The sequence below is a fragment of the Triplophysa dalaica genome, chromosome 12 (assembly GCF_015846415.1).
Source record: "Triplophysa dalaica isolate WHDGS20190420 chromosome 12, ASM1584641v1, whole genome shotgun sequence".
Taxonomy (NCBI): domain Eukaryota; kingdom Metazoa; phylum Chordata; class Actinopteri; order Cypriniformes; family Nemacheilidae; genus Triplophysa; species Triplophysa dalaica.
In genome coordinates, this window is record NC_079553.1 from 10375437 (window position 1) to 10394700 (window position 19264).

General features: G+C 38.1%; 1 protein-coding gene across 1 annotated transcript in view; it reads right to left on the reverse strand.

The window, feature by feature from the left end:
• Nucleotides 1-16766, reverse strand: part of nbeal2 (neurobeachin-like 2) — a 56230-nt gene extending 39464 nt beyond the window's left edge. Inside the window, 10 exon segments of the mRNA XM_056763001.1 lie at nucleotides 1889-1975; nucleotides 2374-2480; nucleotides 3540-3852; nucleotides 3960-4045; nucleotides 4679-4761; nucleotides 5377-5489; nucleotides 5887-5968; nucleotides 6124-6285; nucleotides 6563-6651; nucleotides 16627-16766. Coding sequence (XP_056618979.1) covers nucleotides 1889-1975; nucleotides 2374-2480; nucleotides 3540-3852; nucleotides 3960-4045; nucleotides 4679-4761; nucleotides 5377-5489; nucleotides 5887-5968; nucleotides 6124-6285; nucleotides 6563-6651; nucleotides 16627-16677 — 1173 coding nt within the window. The 5' untranslated portion in view covers nucleotides 16678-16766.
• Nucleotides 16767-19264: the final 2498 nt, after the last annotated feature.

Here is a 19264-nt window from a genome sequence, read left to right on the forward strand (position 1 = left end):
AAATAATAATAAATAATTATTTGATTTGTAATAAAATGAAACTGAATAATCCTTTTTGTTCCTTTAAAATAATAGTTCCCCCAAAAATGAATATTCCTTCATCTTTACTCTTTTAATCTCATTTTAAACCTGTATGACTTTCTTTTCTTCTGCGGAACACAAAAGAAGATATTTTGAAGAATGTTGGTAACCAAACAACATTGACCCCCACTGACTTCCATTCTATAGGCACAAAACCCAAGGAGACATTTCTCAAAATATCTTCCTTTGTGTTCACATAGGTTTAAAACAAGTGAATAAATGATTGAAAAGAAGTGTTTTTTGGTGAATTATCTGTTTAATTGGAGGGTTACAGAAAGCCTCACACAATGATGTAACATTCATAAACTGTAAACATTCCACCTTGAAGTCAAGTGACTAAACACAAGGAAGTGATGTGACTTAGGGAAGTAAACACAAATAACTGTCAAACAAAATAATCGAAAACATGCACTATCTAGTCATGCACAGCCATTGAATATTTCCACTACTACACCACAAATAGCCCAGCAAAAACCACCAACATAAACACACAAACTGCTACACCCACATTACCACAGACTAGACATGCTAAAAGTCTAGAAACCCACTGCAAGACAGCATGCAAAGTGACAAGTACATCCCAACAACTTCACACACACACACACACATATTCCCCTGTCACACACTTACACTCAACCACCACCGACAGGATCCTCACCCTAATACTCTGGTTAATGACTCTGGTAAATAAAATTTGGTTTGGTGCTTCACTGTAATGTTCATTGATCAATGGATACAATGTCATTTTCACAAACCTTTGTTATTCTCTACATCCTCACTTTAAGGGATCGTTCACCCCAGAATGAAAATTCTGTCATCATTAACTCCATTAACAGAGGAATAAAGTAACATTATGCCAGTAATAGTTTTCTCTGGTTGTTCCTCTGTTTTCTGGTGTCGATCGTGTAGTGGGACCGGGTTGGACCTGCGCGGTTTCGGCGAGTGGGAATTCCTGGGTCGCGGGCTCTCCCTCTTCTTCGTGGATGTTTGCTCGGTGGCTTTGGTCGGGGTCACTGAGTGCAGCTATGATACGTCAGAGGAGATCTGGCTCTACCGGCTGAGCCTGGTTTCTCCGGAGTTTTTTTTTTCTCCACATTATTCATCATTGGAGTTCGGGTTCCTTGCCACATCAGGGCAGTGTTGGCTTGCTCATCGGGAGACTGCATCTATTTATTTGTCAGATATTATGTGTTAGAATGATCTTGCTTGTTCTATAAACACCATACTGTGTTTTACCTTTCTGTGTTTTTCTGAGTTGCTCCTGTAAAGCTGCTTTGGAACAATGCACATTGTGGAAACCGCTATATAAATAAATTGAATTGAATTAACTCAACCTCAAGTAATTTCAAACCTGTATGGCTTTCTTTATTCTGCAAAACACGAAAGAAGATATTTTGAAGAATGTTGCAACAGAAAACTGTTGGTGCCCATTGACCTGCATTGGTTTTGTGTTCATACAATAGAAGTGAATGGGGCCCAACAGTTTTTGTTTATCAAAATTCTTCAAAATATCTTCTCTTGTGTTTTTTAAAAGAAAGTCATAGGCACATAAAATGTCAAGAAGTTCATTAAATGATGATAGAAATTTCAATTTGGGTTGAACTATCCCTTCATCGTGATAACATCCAAAAAACATCCAAATAATACCCCTAACATCTAAGGGAAATGGCGTGTTTCAAATTTGTTTTGTTGTTGGCCACTGTTTTCACCGTGACAGGTTTCACCCTGTCAGCAGTTGTTTGAGTCGAGTGAAGGGTGAGCTTCCTGCTGAAGAACATCACGCTAAACAGCCTTAAAGGGAAAGTACCTGCTCCACTTCTTCCTCTGTGAGCAAACGTGTGGTGAGGTCACATTGACCATCACTCTCCACCCTAAACCTGCTGCTCTGATACAGCTGCACACACATACACACCGTCCAAACCGAACAGAGGAACACAAGATAAAATCAGCAACCACAAATAAAACTTATCGGTATATAAAGCAAAAACGTAATAACAGAGAAAGTCCTCAATGTGTAACATGACGCAATGTTAAGACACGCTCCAAACCACCAAGCTCACCCAAACCAATTTCGATCACAAACATACACAAACACGCATATGACCAGTATCTAAAATATAACGGCTGAAAATCTGTGGGTGAGATTAGTCAAATCCAACCTGGCAGTCTTCTAGCTATCTCTCAGAACAAATCGTCAGACCACCGTATTGCTACAGCTAGTCATCCAATTTTGTTTTAACTTAAGGGCTGGATTTGTGAAACCTGAGGGAGTAGACAGGTGGGTGTTCTAACCTTGCTGTTCTGGATGAGGCGGAGGATGTGTTCAAAGCAGTTACTGTATAGAAAAATGGCTTGTAGCACCGGCCGGTCCGAGCACTGGAGGATATCTGGAATAGCGTCTGTGGGACAAAACACAAAAACGCTCAGATGTCTTGACCTGTGCTTTCCAAAGAAAAATACACTGCCAGTTTCAAGTTCCAAAAAGAACTTGAAGTTTTTCTATTCATTTAAACAGTTCTGGCATGGCCGTACAACTTATAATTTACGTGTAAACCAATAGTCATCTTGACATTTTACAACTTCTCTGTTTACACAAACTAGTTTTAAAGACAAAGCCACAACTGCTCTGGACTTCTGCAATGGTTTGGAAGTTCAACTGTATAAATGTTTAAACAAAATGTCAATCATATCAAACTCAGTGAGGAAATACAGTGTTAGATCAGTTATTTGTAGGCATGAGATGAAGATTTTTTGTGTTTTTCAAGTATAGTTTTCCATAGTCAGGTAAGTCAATTGTCACATCCATAACAGAACTGTCACATCCATAACGGTCCTCATAAATGGAAACGTGAAAATAAAATATAGTAACTTTTAAATATAAGGAGACAACCCTTCTCCAGTTGTTGGGTATCATTGCTTCTGGTTTGAATATTATAATATATTCAAATACTATTTTCAAAAACAAGTGTGCTTTTTCGTCACCACCATAACGCCTGAAATGTTCCCTTGTTTAAAATAGAAAGCTTGTGCATAGACCAATATTTTTCTGATGTCTGGACATCAAACTAAATATAAACAGATCATTTAATGTATTGCTAATAAATACATTCCCAGACAATTAATATTTCAAGTTTTGAATGAAAATGTCACATTCAATGGAATTGTCCAGCAGCAGTTACAATGGTTCACCACGGTACAGTGTCACATAAACTATATTTAACAACTTTTGATCAATTAAATACTTTCATAATAATTATACCTATAGCTCATACGGCATTGAAATGTCATGAAGTATTTGCACTTATTGATGAATTGGTAACACTACAGGATCATTATAAACTATCTAACAAAACATTAATAAAAAAGTTGTATTGCAATTCAGATTGCTGATTCTGATCAACTTCAAAAGTGTTTATTTTGAGGACGACACAAAACACTGATGGGTAACATGTTCTTACTCAGCATGTGTTCAAGCAGGACGACGAGATTATCCTCCCAGGCCTGAATATCCTCCTTCTGACAGACCGGTGGCCGGTTCCAGTTGAGCAGCTGAAAGTAGCTGTCCAGAACGGTCCTGATCTCCACTTGCCTCTCGGCCGGGCTGCTGGAGTGTAGCAGGTGGATCATAACAGTCAGGCACCTCAGGGTGGTTTTCAGCAGCCGAGGGTCTCTGGGCTCTTGTGAAGGCTGGTTGGGATGGAGGCACCAGGAACGCAGCACAGACATAAGGTCCTCCACAGATTGGGGGGTGATGGAGAGCAGGCCATTCCGCTGAAACACACACAAAGCACAGTGTGATATAAAACACTTTACTAAAACCATAGTTCTGACCACTTCTGATGGAACCGCCTGAGAAAGATAATACCAGATGATGTTACCTTGCATCCACTGATCACGGCCCCTTGTAGATGTACCAGCCTCAGCACCAGGGCCTCGGGGATGACATTACTCTCCTGCAGGCTGTCTGTGGGTGGAACCAGTGATTTAGTCACCAGAATGTACATTCTGTGCATCTTTTGTTCAAATAACTAATCCGTCTGAGGCACATAAATGTCTCTTTGATAAAAGGCTCTGACATAAAATGGGAACCGCCTTCCATAGAAAAAGAATGCAAGCTTTAACACAGATCGCCAAGAAATACAAAAAGGAGAGATGTTTCTAGATGTTTGCATTTTTTTAATTTCCAACCCAGCATTACTACGTCCACCCTGCATGACAGAAAACATAAACAACTGAGGCTCAGAGCGATGTGGAGATCTCCCTACTGTATTTGTCTTTAGCTTACAGTGTCTAGACAGAGCATAACTCAGTGTCCACCTTCCGTGTCAGGTGTTTAATGTCACAACCAACTTGCATTTCTAAAAGGACAATTTAACAGATTAAATTATAATCATTTACAGCAAATAACACGACAAAACACGTCATTATGAATTAATAATAGATGGATCAGATAGGTCTTCTATGACAAACAAGATATTTTGAATCCTCGGCAGGAGGAAGTGTGATATCTACCAGGAAGTGATGAAGCACACATGCATGGCGGACAGAGGGAGTAAACCGGAATGTTTTGAATCGGAGGCGGGCCTGAGTAACGTACCGTGAAAGAGCACGGGGATCTCTTCCGGCAGAACAAGAGGAGAGAATTTATACTTGCTTCTCTCCATCATACTGACCTCTTCCCTAAAAACATACACATCAAAGATCTTCATGTTAATACTTCATGTACTTTAAAGGGACAGTTTACCCAAAAATACAATTCTGTCATCATTTATTCATCCTTGAGTTGTTCAAAATCTGCATAAATGTCTTTGTTCTGATGAACAAGGAGAAAGGTATTTGGAAGAATGCGTGTACCCAACAGTTCTTGGACAACATTGACTACCATAGTAGGAAAAATTACAATGGTAGTCAAAAGTGCCCCAGAACAGTTTGCTTTGCTAGATTCTTACCAATATTTATTATTTTCCCTTTAATTTATACTCTGAGAGTAGTGTTACAGTGTTCTGATTTAAAATAACACAACATTAAATTTTTTTAAATATTTTACAATGGTTTTAAATGTTGCGCATACAATCCGGTTTTATAAAACGTAGTGCTTTATAAACGCTGTGTTAGTGGATGGGTTGTTCAGTGGTGCTTGAGGATTTTACGGTGTGTGTAAATCAGTCAGTTGAGCATAAGAAGGCTTTAAAGCTTTGAGGTGAGGTCTGGGTGTGTTGTTAACTGTTAAAGTGGAGCTGAAACAGAGCCCAGCTAACACCCAACGCAGTAAACACACACGCAACACGTTCTTACCCCGCCTGCCGTCTCCTCCACGTCTGATAAGGGTCAAAAAGATTTTCACACAACAGCAGGCCATGCTGTACCACTGACTTTAAAGTGGCCTGATCCTCTGGCTGCTTCTTCAGCTGGAACACACACACACACATACAAAAATAAACACATGACTGAGTCCTTTGAACACACAAACCTTTCTATTGTTTGGCTTGTTATCATGAGGAGAAAGACAAACATTCCTTTCAATAAAGCCCAGGTAAAAATACTTCCACCCATTGCTTTCTGATTTAACCTGTTCTGTAAGCTCACAACCAATAACGCCACAAGAGCAAGTATAGTGAACACAACAGACATACAGTGATCTTTGAAAAATGAGTATCTGTCTGAGACCATCTTGGTGATACTTCACACCCAAGACTCACTGGTATTCTGTTCCCACAATTGGCTTGGATAAGAATCTAAAGTGAGCAAAAGCTTCACTGATCTGTTCATTTGTCACCTAAATTCCTCCTACGGATGACATTTTACCTGATTCAAACAGAAGTTAAGGACCTTGATTGTCTCGAACACAAACCCAGGGGTCTTTTCCGAGTCAATATTCTCCATATTCCTGCAAGTAGAAATTTCATATCAGAACTTCTAGCATTGGAAACTTCACATTGGAAATGCACATTGAGAAACGATCTGCTGTTCTGTGTCGCTTTCGTATGAAGCTTATAGACACTTGAAAATGTTGGTGTTCTTCGATGCACAATGGGAGCAGACCTGCAGATGATGATAAAGAACTTGATGAGGAGCAGAGGCTGTGGAGCAGTGCTGATCTGGTCCTGTCCTGACAGGTGGAGAGCGCTGTGCCACAGTTGTGTGCTGAGGAGCACCAGTACCTCTTTAGGGAGGAGAGGCACATCGGCGCTCCATTCCTCCAGCCTGCAGTTAAAAAAACGATTACTCAACAAGATTAAGGAATTAAACCCATATCTCCGTCAAAAGCAGAAGAGCTAAATGTGTCTGCAGTATAACAGCTTGCAGCATGACTTGTGTATAAGCTTATAAGCACTTTAAACGTCTTCTTAAATGTTTAAGAGCAACGATAAAGTGGTGACCAATTAAACAAATATGGGCCACTTCAGCACTTCTGGACCACCAAGAGATCAAACTCCCTATGTGGTTGACATTTTGATAGGTCAGCGTGTGACTGACTCACCGCCTTGGCTCCGTGGACTGCACATCAATGACCTTCTCAAAAGACGCCACGAACGTCTCCAACCACTGCTGCAGGTACCCGACATCTTTCTGAAACACAAGGAACCATAAAACATCAGAAGAAGTTTCGACTTGTAGGGTTACCAAAAACACTTTATTAACGTTACTAGATTGCCCATCTCTACGTGATTTTTAATCTGGCCATAAAAAATTCTTACAGAAACATTCATAAAATATGCATTTCTGCTTTTGACAATATCATTCTATTTGTTTATTTGTTGACCATGGGACAGAAAAAAAACAGGTTAAACAAGCTAGTATAGCCAATTTAAAAAAGCACATACATCCTTGATAAATTGTCCAATGAGGTTGTTGTCTGTAAAAAGTGTGAGTCACCACATTTAAGGGTTTGTATGTCTCAGATTAGAATCGCATGTCACTACTATCAAGCAGACTCCCAAATAACTATTTTTCTTTCATTAATTAGCCAGAACCTAAACAACGCATTACCATACTTAACTTAAGTTTTATTTCATCACCAAAGCTTTATTTACTTTTGGCACTTGGTGAATATTGTTTTTGGACACTGATAGTACTCCACAAGATTTTATGGTGGGGTGCTATCTTTAAAATCAGAGATTGCACACACTGCTGTCGACACAACAGGAAACAACAGCATGTGCAACTTGTGCGATGTAATGGTGGATATTGTGAATGCTGTCAATAAAGTAACAATGACACCCATAGCTCTTTCCAAAAAAATACCCTACATTCAATTCTGCAATCCAAAAGTCTTGCATTAAATTTCCTTTAACATGTAAAAAACTTTATAAAGGTTTGCTCAACATTAAATTAAAGAAAAAAAAATATGCTCCGTAATCCCAACAATTTATTTGTAGAAGGTTTGTGTCTTGAGTAAATGAGATGTTATTTATGCCGCCGCCATTGCAACCAAATCTAAAATATTCAATTCATCGTTCATCAGATCACATAGTTGGTAAACATCACTCTTGTCTTAGCTGCAAAGTATGAAAGCCTGTGTTTTTTCTCTCCTGCACTCAATAATGGGCAGGAGCAGGCAAAGCTGAATCTAATACCAGCAAACCATCAGTCACACCGTAGACCTGCTATTTGATCTCATGACTCCATTATAACGGCAACAGAAGGCCCGAGTTAACAGAGATCATATGTCCAGGTAATTTAATACGATAGACGTATATAGATCACATTCAGCTATGTTGTGTAAAAACACCATTCAATGTGCAATCATAAATGTCACCTTGAAATTTCAAAGTCATCATCAATGAATGACAGAAACTATTGATATTATTCATTTTAGATGGAGAGAATACCGCTGCGTTTACGGTAAAGTTCAACAAGGTACGAATTGAGTCGAGAATGAGTCAACACGCACAATATGAATAAATATCACATGTTGTCACTTCAATCAGCTGGTGGAAAACATTTGAAACAAAGGGCAAAGAGCTAAGCTTAGCTTAAATGTTGTCTTGATCCGCCCCCTCATATAGAGGAAGTTAAGTTGTCGGCCGCTGCACCATGAAACACTCTGAGATACCCTTTTTGATTTCACTTGACATCACACGCGTTTCTAAAGCAAGTTCTACAATTAAAATGTTAAACGTTCCCTTTTATGCATTTCGAGGATGACTTCATCCAAAGTGACTGACATTGCCTTCAAGATGTGCATTTGATCAGGTCCCTTGGACTCAAACCCATAACTTTGGCATCATCAGCAAGGTGCTCAAGCAAATGAGCAACGTGATAAAAACGAAGAGCATTACCAGTTGACGTTCATTTAGGAGCAAGTCCATATCTCATTGCAGGTAAAATGCGGTGGAGGGGCTCTTGATCCCCAGTCTCTGCTGAGCCCCCACCAGGCTGGTTAAAACTCCAGAACGGCGCCACGTGTTGAACCCTCAGAATCCTTCATAACTTCTTATTTAGACATGACGTGAGCTTTTGGCTTCACTTCTCTCAGCTCTTATCTGCTCTCTGCTGTCTCTGCATCTGTCAAGAGACCAGGAAATGGCAAGGCGCTTAAACTGAGACGCATTTCCTCTTTGCTCTCAGCTGGGCTAAGAGTCACCCCGTTCTCTTCCTCCCTGACACTTACACGGCTTTAGGTAGGTTGCTGTCTCACCTCGGTGGGAACAGTGATGTCAGATCGAGGTGGGCAGAATTTTCTTTCTTTTGCATTACTCTACACGTTCCCCAAACAAAGATATCATATGGCTCTAGTTTTGGATCAAAACACGTCAAAATTCTTCATGTTTGTTTGTTACAACAAGTAATAGTCTTGTTATGTAATCTAAATTTACCTCAGTGTACATCAACACGCTACCCAAAGCTGACTGGCAACAATGCAAAGCTAGAAAATTCTTTTCATACATCATTACAAAGTTGAAATCCCAGTTCAAAAACAAAGGGTCTAGTCATTTCGTGGTATGGCGATTGTGGTTGAGAACATTATAATAACAGGCTTTTACTCTCACTAAAGACACATAGATTTGGTGTGGCCTTCAAGTCATAGCTGGAGGGAAACCTGAAGATTGAGCAACAAACATGACTGATTCCGTCACTGGTTTTAATCAGAAGAGGGAGGGAAGTAACATGTTCTGGCTTGAACACATGCATGACACATCAGCACTGGGAAGATCAGTCAGCAATTTACTCAGTGACATTTGGTAAAACTGAAGTTGAGCTTGTGTAAGGTGTATAACAATGGATCACTTGAAGTGTGGAGTGGGGAAATGTCAGTAGTGTGTCTCTGTGGGCCCAGTGTCGCCTACTGTTGATATCATCACTCTTAATGAGTTTTCCATTTTAAGCTCTGGCACAGCTAACTCCAGTAAATGAGATTTGAACTTGACATACATTTCACATCTTGAGACGAGCAGACTGACAAGATGGCTTTAACAATCAAGTTTTTTCCCCAAAGATATATTATGCTAACACTTGGTACACACAATAATAGAGGAAACTAAAGAGCACTTTAGGAAGATGTAAACACTGGTCCAGAAGCAATTCCGGTCCAATACGTTATCTCACATATACAGTATATAATATTCGTTTAACATTTTGATTTGGTAATTAATGTTCTGTTGGTTGTATTTTGTTCAAACATTTGTGTTTTAGAAACTGTACAATAAAAAAGCATGCCTATGAGTAGAGTGGGTGGTCTTGCAACTGCTGTTACACCACTAGGTGATCTGTCAATCTTACCTCATTTCAACAGAAATAAATATCACTTCCTCAAAGAAAATAACAGCCATAGCCAATAAAGTAAATGTGACAAATAATGGGAAATGAAAAATTGTGTATGCAAATCCCAGAACTGAAACAGTACGATGGTCCGTTTTCGTTTAAACATTAAACTTTTAATGGTATTTGTGTCTTCCCTTAAAAATAGTAACACACATAAAGTAATAAAACACATATTTACAACGGTCTAACTATAGTAATCATGGTTTAACCATTATATTTGTAATTTAACTAATTGGTAATTGATCTGCCGAAAACCACCATCAAAAACTTTTACTATAAACTACGGCTAGTTTCCCCTAGGGTTTATAGTATATATAAAGTAACAGTACCCTTTTTGGAAAGTACCTTCAACACTGTTTTGGTTAAAATGATACTGTTAACGTCTGGCGATTTTAAACTGACAGGATTAAGGTAGAGTTTATAAATTTCCATTCAGTAGTAGATTTGGGTTCTCTGAAGATGCTAAATCAGAGATGAGTCATGCTGTTTTAGATTCATGGCAGATTCGTCCGCAGCTGCTGGATGAACACAAAGAGAGTTTTTCTCTGGGTTTGTGCTAATCATGCCGACTGTTGGGAAACACATGGGACACAAGTGAAAAACCCCAAAAGATCATTCCTCTACATGCATTTTTTATAGTTAACAAAAACATTTGTGACCCTGGACAACAAAACCAGTCTTAAGTAGCACAGGAACATTTTCAGTAATCGCAAAAAATACATTGTAGGGGTAAAAATTACAGATTTTTCTTTTTCCAAAAATCATTAGGATATTAAGTAAAGATCATGTTCCATTAAGATATTGAATACATTTCCTACAGTAAATGTATAAAAACTTTCTTTTTGTGAGTGGATGGCCTGCTACAGTGCCTCAGATTAACAACTTCAAAGTCCTAAATATTATCTTTTTTTGCACCCTCAGTTTCCATCTTTGTAAACAGTTGTTGTTCTGCCAGATAGTTTCCTATCCTAACAAACCATATACCAATAGAAAGCTTATTTCTTCAGCTTTCAGATGATGTAAAAATCTCAATTTTGAAAAATGTACCCTTAAGACTGGTTTGTCATCCACGGTCACATTTAGATAAATATTGTGATATCACAACAAATTGTTTGGCCACGATAACCGTGTACCGAGAAATCGGATACAGTGACAGAACTAATTGAGAAACACTAAACCAGTTTCCTAATTACACCGTGTTCTGCGTGGCATCCTTATAAACAGTTTCCCTCCAACTTCTATTGGCCTCGTCCACTACACAAACAAAAAATAGTGAACGTCCTAAAAAGCATAAAGATGATTGTACATTTCATTTTATTCGCTCACAGACTATAAAAAGGCAATAAATAAAGTAAAGGCACACCAGGGGCTATAACACTGAGTAAACAGTGATTCCATTGAAGAGCAGTGTCGGAGTGGATGACATATCTTGATAATCTCTTTACAGAAAACTGAATCTTTGAAATTAGTCAAATATGGCTAAATATAGGTGAATAGCCCCGAGGGGAAGACTCGGAAAGTCCTGGAGCTCCTTTGTAGGGGCGTGGACTTCACCTGGAGCTTTATTCTAAAATGCAGTTTAAAAATGTTGCCTTGTCTAAATATCAGAGCGGTATAGAAAATATACAATCTCCATAGATAGTGACATTACAGCTAGGTGATATTCAATTGTTAGTCAGCTGTTTTAAGTACTGGGCTAGCAGACTTTGAAGGTGAATTTCGAATTACACCTTGATATTGCCCAACATATTGCCCATCTTGGAAAAAAATATATACTATTACATTTTTATTTATGTATCAACAAACACAAAAACATTGCTGCTGCACATGAACTTTGTCTGTAACTTGTGCAGTGTCATTAAAATACTTGCCTAAATGTTACCCATCATACTACTTGGAAATTGTTTGCTTGCAACAATCACATCATTACTAAAACTTTAAAAAGTTATGTCTAAATGACTGACTAAATAACAGAAAAGTCCTTTTGGGTACTGCTTATATACATTTTTTCCCCATCATGTATGACAAACACAATTTCTTAAAACACTTGCATCATTCATTTTCATTTAGGCATTAAAAAGACTAAGTTGCACGTTTTAAAGCATTCATTTTACCTTTTTTTTTTAAACATGACCTTAAAAATCTCATTACCGTAACCAGTGTTTTCGCTAGGATTTTGTGGAAATGTGGCGCTGGATGACATGATAGGCTTATAACATATTCGCTACGTCAAAGCGTAGTTTTGTGTGTTGCAACTTTAGCTGCACCAGGAAAGCAAGTTTGTCTGTATGCACCTCTAAACAAAAGTCAATAAAGTGGTTGGAAAAGTTACTAAAACTAGTTAAAAGTTGCTAACGTAGCAATTAAGTATAATTAAGATGTGGCTACTAAGATGTCCATTTGCGGATACTGCTGAAATAGGTGAATAGAATGATTACACACTGGACCTTTCAATGTGGAAAACTACCTTTATAGGAAATGACACGACAAGAGAATATAACACTTGTAACTAGAAAAAACATTTAAAAGGTACTTGCAATAATTATCTGTTAAAGATACTCTTAGCAAGTGGCCGTAAAGCCATAACCCGAAAATGGTTCCAGAGAGACCCTCCAACAGGCAATTGTGGATGACATATATAATATGGAGAGGCTTACATTTATGGTGAGATATAAAATGGACAAATGCATTGAACATTGGGTGAAATGGATTATGTATACAAGCCATTGAAGATCAAAGTGATAATATACTGTAAAATGTACATGGAAAAAAGTACTATTTTGACTCTGTATTGCCCATGATGACCTGTTGTTCCTTGTGTTACTTGTTTTCAATGAGATGTGGCAGATGTGTTACTTTACACAGAATCAATCTTAATGTAAAGATCTGTGTGTAAACACTATTAAAAATATATAGCACATTAGTCATGGACAATTCTTTTTTCCCACTATTTTTAAAGTTACAATACTTAAATATTCTGTCAATGTTTTTGTCCTTTGAGAACATCTGTTTTGTTTAAGAATATAAAATTTTTACTCTGTTTAAATGACAAACTATTATGCACACGACATAGATGGATGTGTTACAATAATGAGATATTTAGCAGAAAATGGTATAAAATAAAAAATAATTAATTGTTATGTTAAAATTATTTCTTTTTCAAGGTAGAAAACACAATTATGTTTATTATGATAATTTCAGTGTTATTAACGCTTGAATAAAAGGCTTTAGCTGTTCTTAATTGCCTTCAGGAATGTAAAGGTATAGATGAAACACAAGAAGAAAAGACTTTTAAGACCAACCCATGCAAAACGCTAGCATTCACATAAGATTAAAGTAAAATAAAGGCATCTATGTGCAATCATTTTCCCCCAACGTGATTTAGATTCCTAAAACTTGATCTACTAGTACATGACAAAGCTTCACACTGTCGATTCAAAGAAGTCAGGTGGGTGATGTTGTTCTACCACTGCCTACACAAGGACTCTTGTACTATTGTGACAATACTCCGGATCTATTCAAATCAACATTCAGGTTTGTTGTGTGTAAAAACATTCACACCTGCCAACTCAGTCACTTCCTTGGATATACAGTACATGTGTGAGCAGCAACCAAAAACAGAAAAATAGTATGATGTTTGTAATGTTACATGACTGTTAACAATAAAAATCAGTTTGAAGTTTTAGTACGGTAATTCAGGAAAGAGCTAAACTTGTCCAGCAGGTTTGACACAAAGTCACTGTTGATAACAGTTGGTGACAATGGAAACAGTTGTAAGAGAACATTTTCCATAAAATTAAATTGGATGACATTGCATGTCACATGAAAGTTTGAAGAAACTAGAATTGGAGAGCTATGGCAGAAGGAAACTAAAGTGAGTAATGTTAACATTTATTAGGGATTAAGCAATATGTCGTATCACAACAAATCGCAGCACAAAAAGTTACAATGTAACGTTTTTTTCTCAATTTGATGTCTATTGATTTCTATAGGCTGCCAACACGTACGTCAACATAAAAAACCTTTCTTAATTTGTAATTGTAATTCTTATTACATAGTTTATTTTAATGACCTTTTCAATTTCTATTAATTTACAAACAGAAGGTTCAATTAAACCTGTAATGTTGTCAACTCATTTTGTGTAAAACAAAACAGTTTTATTGGCTGCGCTTGAACCAGAGGCTTGTTTTTCCGGCAAATGACGATGACGATAGCTTCCGCACAGAGGATAAAAACGTCGCTTTCATCACCAGAACTTACAAAACGCCTGGATCAATGCATCACACTGCATTATTCTTCAAGAAGAAGGTTATATTCAGTCAGGACATGTTTTTGCATCCGAAATATCCCATTAACTCAAGCTGTTTTGTAAATCAGTCAATGCAATGACCTTTCACGTGTTCAGAGTATTTTCAGTGCCTACACTCAACATACCAAAAATCACTACGCAAACACCCCAAAAAACCCCAAACACAAGCTCTGTATATTTTCAAACCTCTTCCTCAATTAGGCCTTAACTGAATTGGGATGACAATGTGTACCATGAGTCTGACAACAGAAAAACAGGTTGTTCTGGGAGGTAACCAATGGTAGCAACCATGACAGGAAGTGGGTTTTATCACATCAGTGTTGTCCTCTAAACAGCACAGTCAAGAGGAAGTGGTCTGACAGCATTGCACTCACATCCAAACGAAGAAAAGGCTGGCATACCATTACAGTACAGCAAGATGACTGGAATGACATGACATTTAGCGTAGCAGCTCTTCTGCCATTGCGGGGAGACAGTGTTCAGATCAAATGCTGGGCGGCCTCATCATGCATTCTACTTAAAGCAACGATCAATTTAAAATGTCTATGTCTCACATTTTGAGCTGTGAAATTCAATACCTGGAACCAGAATGTGATACTGTAATTATACAAAAATGAAAATGGTGAATGCAAAGTCAAGCCCATTAAAATACAAGCATAACAGGTGAGGTGTACATATTAAACATATTTTAAGTTAAAAAAAAAAACTGTGTATACCGTAACCCCATGAGACGGGAGAAAAACAAGCAATCAATTTGTCAATCAAACTTGATAAGATCTCAGCAGACAGCAGATGTATAGAATTTGGTGTTCCAAAAGATTCAAAACATTGGAATGCATTGTGCTGTCAACCATGCTGGGAAAAACAAACCCACAATATGGGGGGGCAAAATCACACACAGCACATAGTGATGGCACAACGAATGGCGGAATGGTGATATTTATTAAGGCAAAAATTATAAATGTATGCCATTGTACAGTATTCACTACGAATGGCAGATCCATACTTCTGCTGCTCTGCTTTGTAGAACAAGTCAATTTACTTGGCATGTCTGCTGTGTATCACTTTTATCAAATTATCAAGTTGTATTTGTAAAGCATTATAAAAATTATGCAAATATACATTAAAATCCTAAAAACGTGCATAAACACAATAAAAAGATCCAGAGAAGACCTACCCTAAATGCAGGTTTTATAAGACTGAGGGAAGAAAAGACATGTTACAGGGTTTTAACTTTAGATTCTACATTTAGAACATTTCGATTCTATCACATGTACATGTAGAAAGCTGCACTGGAATAACAACATTATTATATTATTATATAATATATTATAATATTGTTGTATTACAACTTTATAAAAACATGTCCGGGCTATCTGTAGAAATGTGTGCCAAAGGCAAGACCAGTTTGGAACATATCTGCATAATTGATGACTCTAATATTCCATGCAATCTGCTTTACTACAATTTTAGGTAGTGCATATCGTGATCTGTAAGCATTCTTTAGGTTGACCCCTTGGTGCTTCTTGTATCCCGCACCTGCTGTTGTGGTTGCCATGGCAGCCATTCATAAAGAACACTTGGTGTACTAGTGAGGCATTACAGCTGACTTCAGCTGCTGACTAGCACTGTGGCTGTCATGATGGCTTTTACATCATGTGTAAAACAAGGCTGCTCACGTCTACAATGTTTTTAATAATCGCTAACAACATCATCTTTACATACCACCAGAGGGTGTAGTCAACAAATTAATTCTCCTAGGGGCATGCAAGGACTATTTTGTATTAATAAGTGCCCTAAATCTACAGAATTCCTGCAATTAAACATACAGCAAATGTATTATACACTATGAACACTTTTACACGGACTGTAGTATTAAAGTTAAATCATTCAATAAAACACAGAGTGTATAACCTCTATTGATGCTCTATGTATTTGGGTCCAATACACAAACCTTACGAACTTGCAAAACACCGTGTTTAGATGAATGGATGAATGACTGTAATGTTATATAAATATAACATTAATACTATTAATACAAATACTAACTACTGCAAATACTATTAATCACAGGTGTGCAGGAAGTGGCAGTAACTTCCACAGGTTAACAACCTCCAGCGAGCAGAATAACACTGAAAACATAACACTTATCCGGGATCATTAACCGCAGCTTTATGCATTAGCTAACCAATCACATTAATATCAACATACTTAATAATAATATATCAAATGAGCGCCTGATGTTTTCATAGTGTGCGTGCACGCGCAACCTTCCCAAAATAATCCGAAACGCACTTCCTGAAACTGTTTCAACACAGACTGACAACGAATTAAAAAGGAATTGTATGATCTGTATAAACTACTACATGTAAGATGCGACATAATGGCAAAGGCAAGTATGTGGCAGCTGATCGAGTCAACCTAAACTCCGACAGGTGTCGTATGGTTGCCATCGCAGGCTAGTGACTCACCTTAGTGTAATATAACATCCACAGCTCATACAGACGCTCTTTGGAAGCCATTCTCCCTCGTATTTCCTCCACTCACGCGTCAATTAAAGCTTGACAGTGCATCCAGAGGGAAGCAAACGAAGATCCATGGAATACTGTTTGAGGGAAACGGCATGTTGCTGTACGGCTGTCCACTACTACCTGGTTGCCAAGCTCTCCCAAAGTTGCATGGCTTTCAGACGGCGGGTGTGTCTAAATGGCAATTCCGAGCAAAGGGTCAAAAGCGTGCTGAGAGAAACATGTCATAAAATGATCGCGGATATGGTGTGAGTATGCATCTCTGTTGGTAGAATTGTATGGGAGTTAAACGCACTTGTCTGAGCACGTACAACCCTGCGCGCGCTCCATTCCCCTCCTCTCGAATACAGTCTGTGGCAGTAGAGAGAAAACCAAGACTATCGGGAGGAGTTCAGTTCAGCCTCAAAGCAGCATGGATGGAGGGGATGTGCAATGCAGACTTTATATTCATTTTTAAGCTTTGTTGCTGTTGGACTGTGATTCCTTGTATCTTAGTTTCTTAATGTTTATCGTGCTGAGTTGATTACAATTTAATCATAACTGGCAGCCTATATGTTTGATTACATTGCTTTAAATTAAAGACATAAATTGTTTTTGAAGAAACTTGAAGAAAGACACATGAAAGCAAATGAGCCATAAAACACATTTTAGGTTCACAGTGTCGTCGCCACTCTGTAACTGTAACTATTCTCAGTTCCACCTTTAGAAACAAAGCCTATTGGATCTATGCTTGTGCAGTTGCATCACAGTGAGAGTAAAAAAACAAGTTTGATGGGAAGTAACAAATTAGATGTACTTGGATATTTTAGTGAGTTTAGTGGCCCTCCCACTTGGAAAGTAAAAGTCAAAAGTCTGCTTGATTTTAAATTCTGCCATGGTTACATTTCATACATATAGAGGATTGAAATTGTGTTACGCTCAGACCCATATTGCATACAAATAACACTACTAAAATCAGATAAAACCAATTATACAGATACATACAGATTATACATATATGTCAAATACAACTATTAAAAGGAGCGATAACGAAAAGAAAAAGAAGATATGTATGGCAGACAGAGTGCAAACCAGTGAAATATACAACAGTGCAGATGTAAGGTAGTGCAAAGAGCTTATTAGACTGTTTAAAGTGTCAAAGAGAGCTGGCTTTGTTTAACTAGTCAGAAGAGGTAGTTGATGAGGGGGAGACGGATGCTGAATGAGGTAGTGAGCAGTCTAAAGTAACTTGGGTCAGTGTATATCGTGGGGCCGCTGAGTGGAAGGACCTTCGGATCAGGTCAGAGTTCAGGGGTGCATGGGGCAAGAGAGGGGAGGGGGGGCAGGCTCGGGAGGGAGTTTAGCTTCCTGACTGCCTGGTGGATGAAGCTCTCCTTTAGTCTGCTGGTCCTGGACTGGAGACTCCGCAGTCTCGTCTCTGATGGCAGCAGCCTGAAGAAGCTTTGTGGCGGGTGGGTGGGATCACCTGCAATGCAGAGGGTGAGATGGATTCCATAAATGTCCTGGAGCGGGGACCCCAATGATCTTCAAACCACTCTTAAAACCCTTCTGAGTCTGAGGATCATCTTGGTACCCAATTCAAACAAGCAAAACATATTTTCCAGATATTTTCTGATATGCACTTTTCTCTCAGACTTTTTGTGTTGTCAGAAACGGAAACTTTCTTCCTGGCTCTGCTGTGTTTAGCTGGCATCTTCCAACTCAGCTCAAGATTTTGTAAGTAAAATAGCGCTATTTTACTTTCAAAATACTTCAATATCTGTTTATATACGCCCATTGGATCTCTTGTGGACTTATGCAAACACAATGCAAATTAAGCGCTGTTTGTCCAAATGATCTCATGTTGCGAAGTCTTGCCCAGGGTCATTCTGTATAATTACAAATTTGTTTTTGCATGAACTTTTGCTATTACAGATTTAACCTGTCACATAATAACTCAATTCTTATGGATCCACAATACAGCACACTAACGCACATATTAACCTAAAGTAATAAACAAGTTTTTCCATGTCATTTCGTATAACTCATGTGTCAAATTAAGTTACTCTGTCAGTCTGGGGGTCATTGTGCACCATTTCCTAATACTGTGCATCTTTGACACTGTTTGGCCAGCGCTGGTCAATGGGAAGAGGATGGACCTAGAGGCAGCTGTATTGCCATGGCAATGGCCTACATTCCACAACATGTCATGTACAGGCTGTTTGTTGGCCTGTTGCAAAGCGGGGTGTTTTTACTATTCCAATAAGTCATGTTCTCAGTAAATAAATATTAAATATTTACCATATTTCTTTTTCAATAACTTAAAAACTATTATGTGGTAGACATAAAAATGTCTTTTATTTTGTCCATTAATAAAAAACACCATCACTTTATTACTAGACTCTTTGGTGCACTGTAGTGTTAGCATTATGCGCTTACCGTTGATATTTTTACAACATAATCTCATCATAATAAGCACCAGTATATTAGAACATAAATGTATTTCATATGTTACCTCTTAATTTGTCCATCTGTTTAAGTAATTCATAAGATACTCGTAGTTTCTATACGTTCAAGGTTTCGAATGGTGGATGATTTCGGC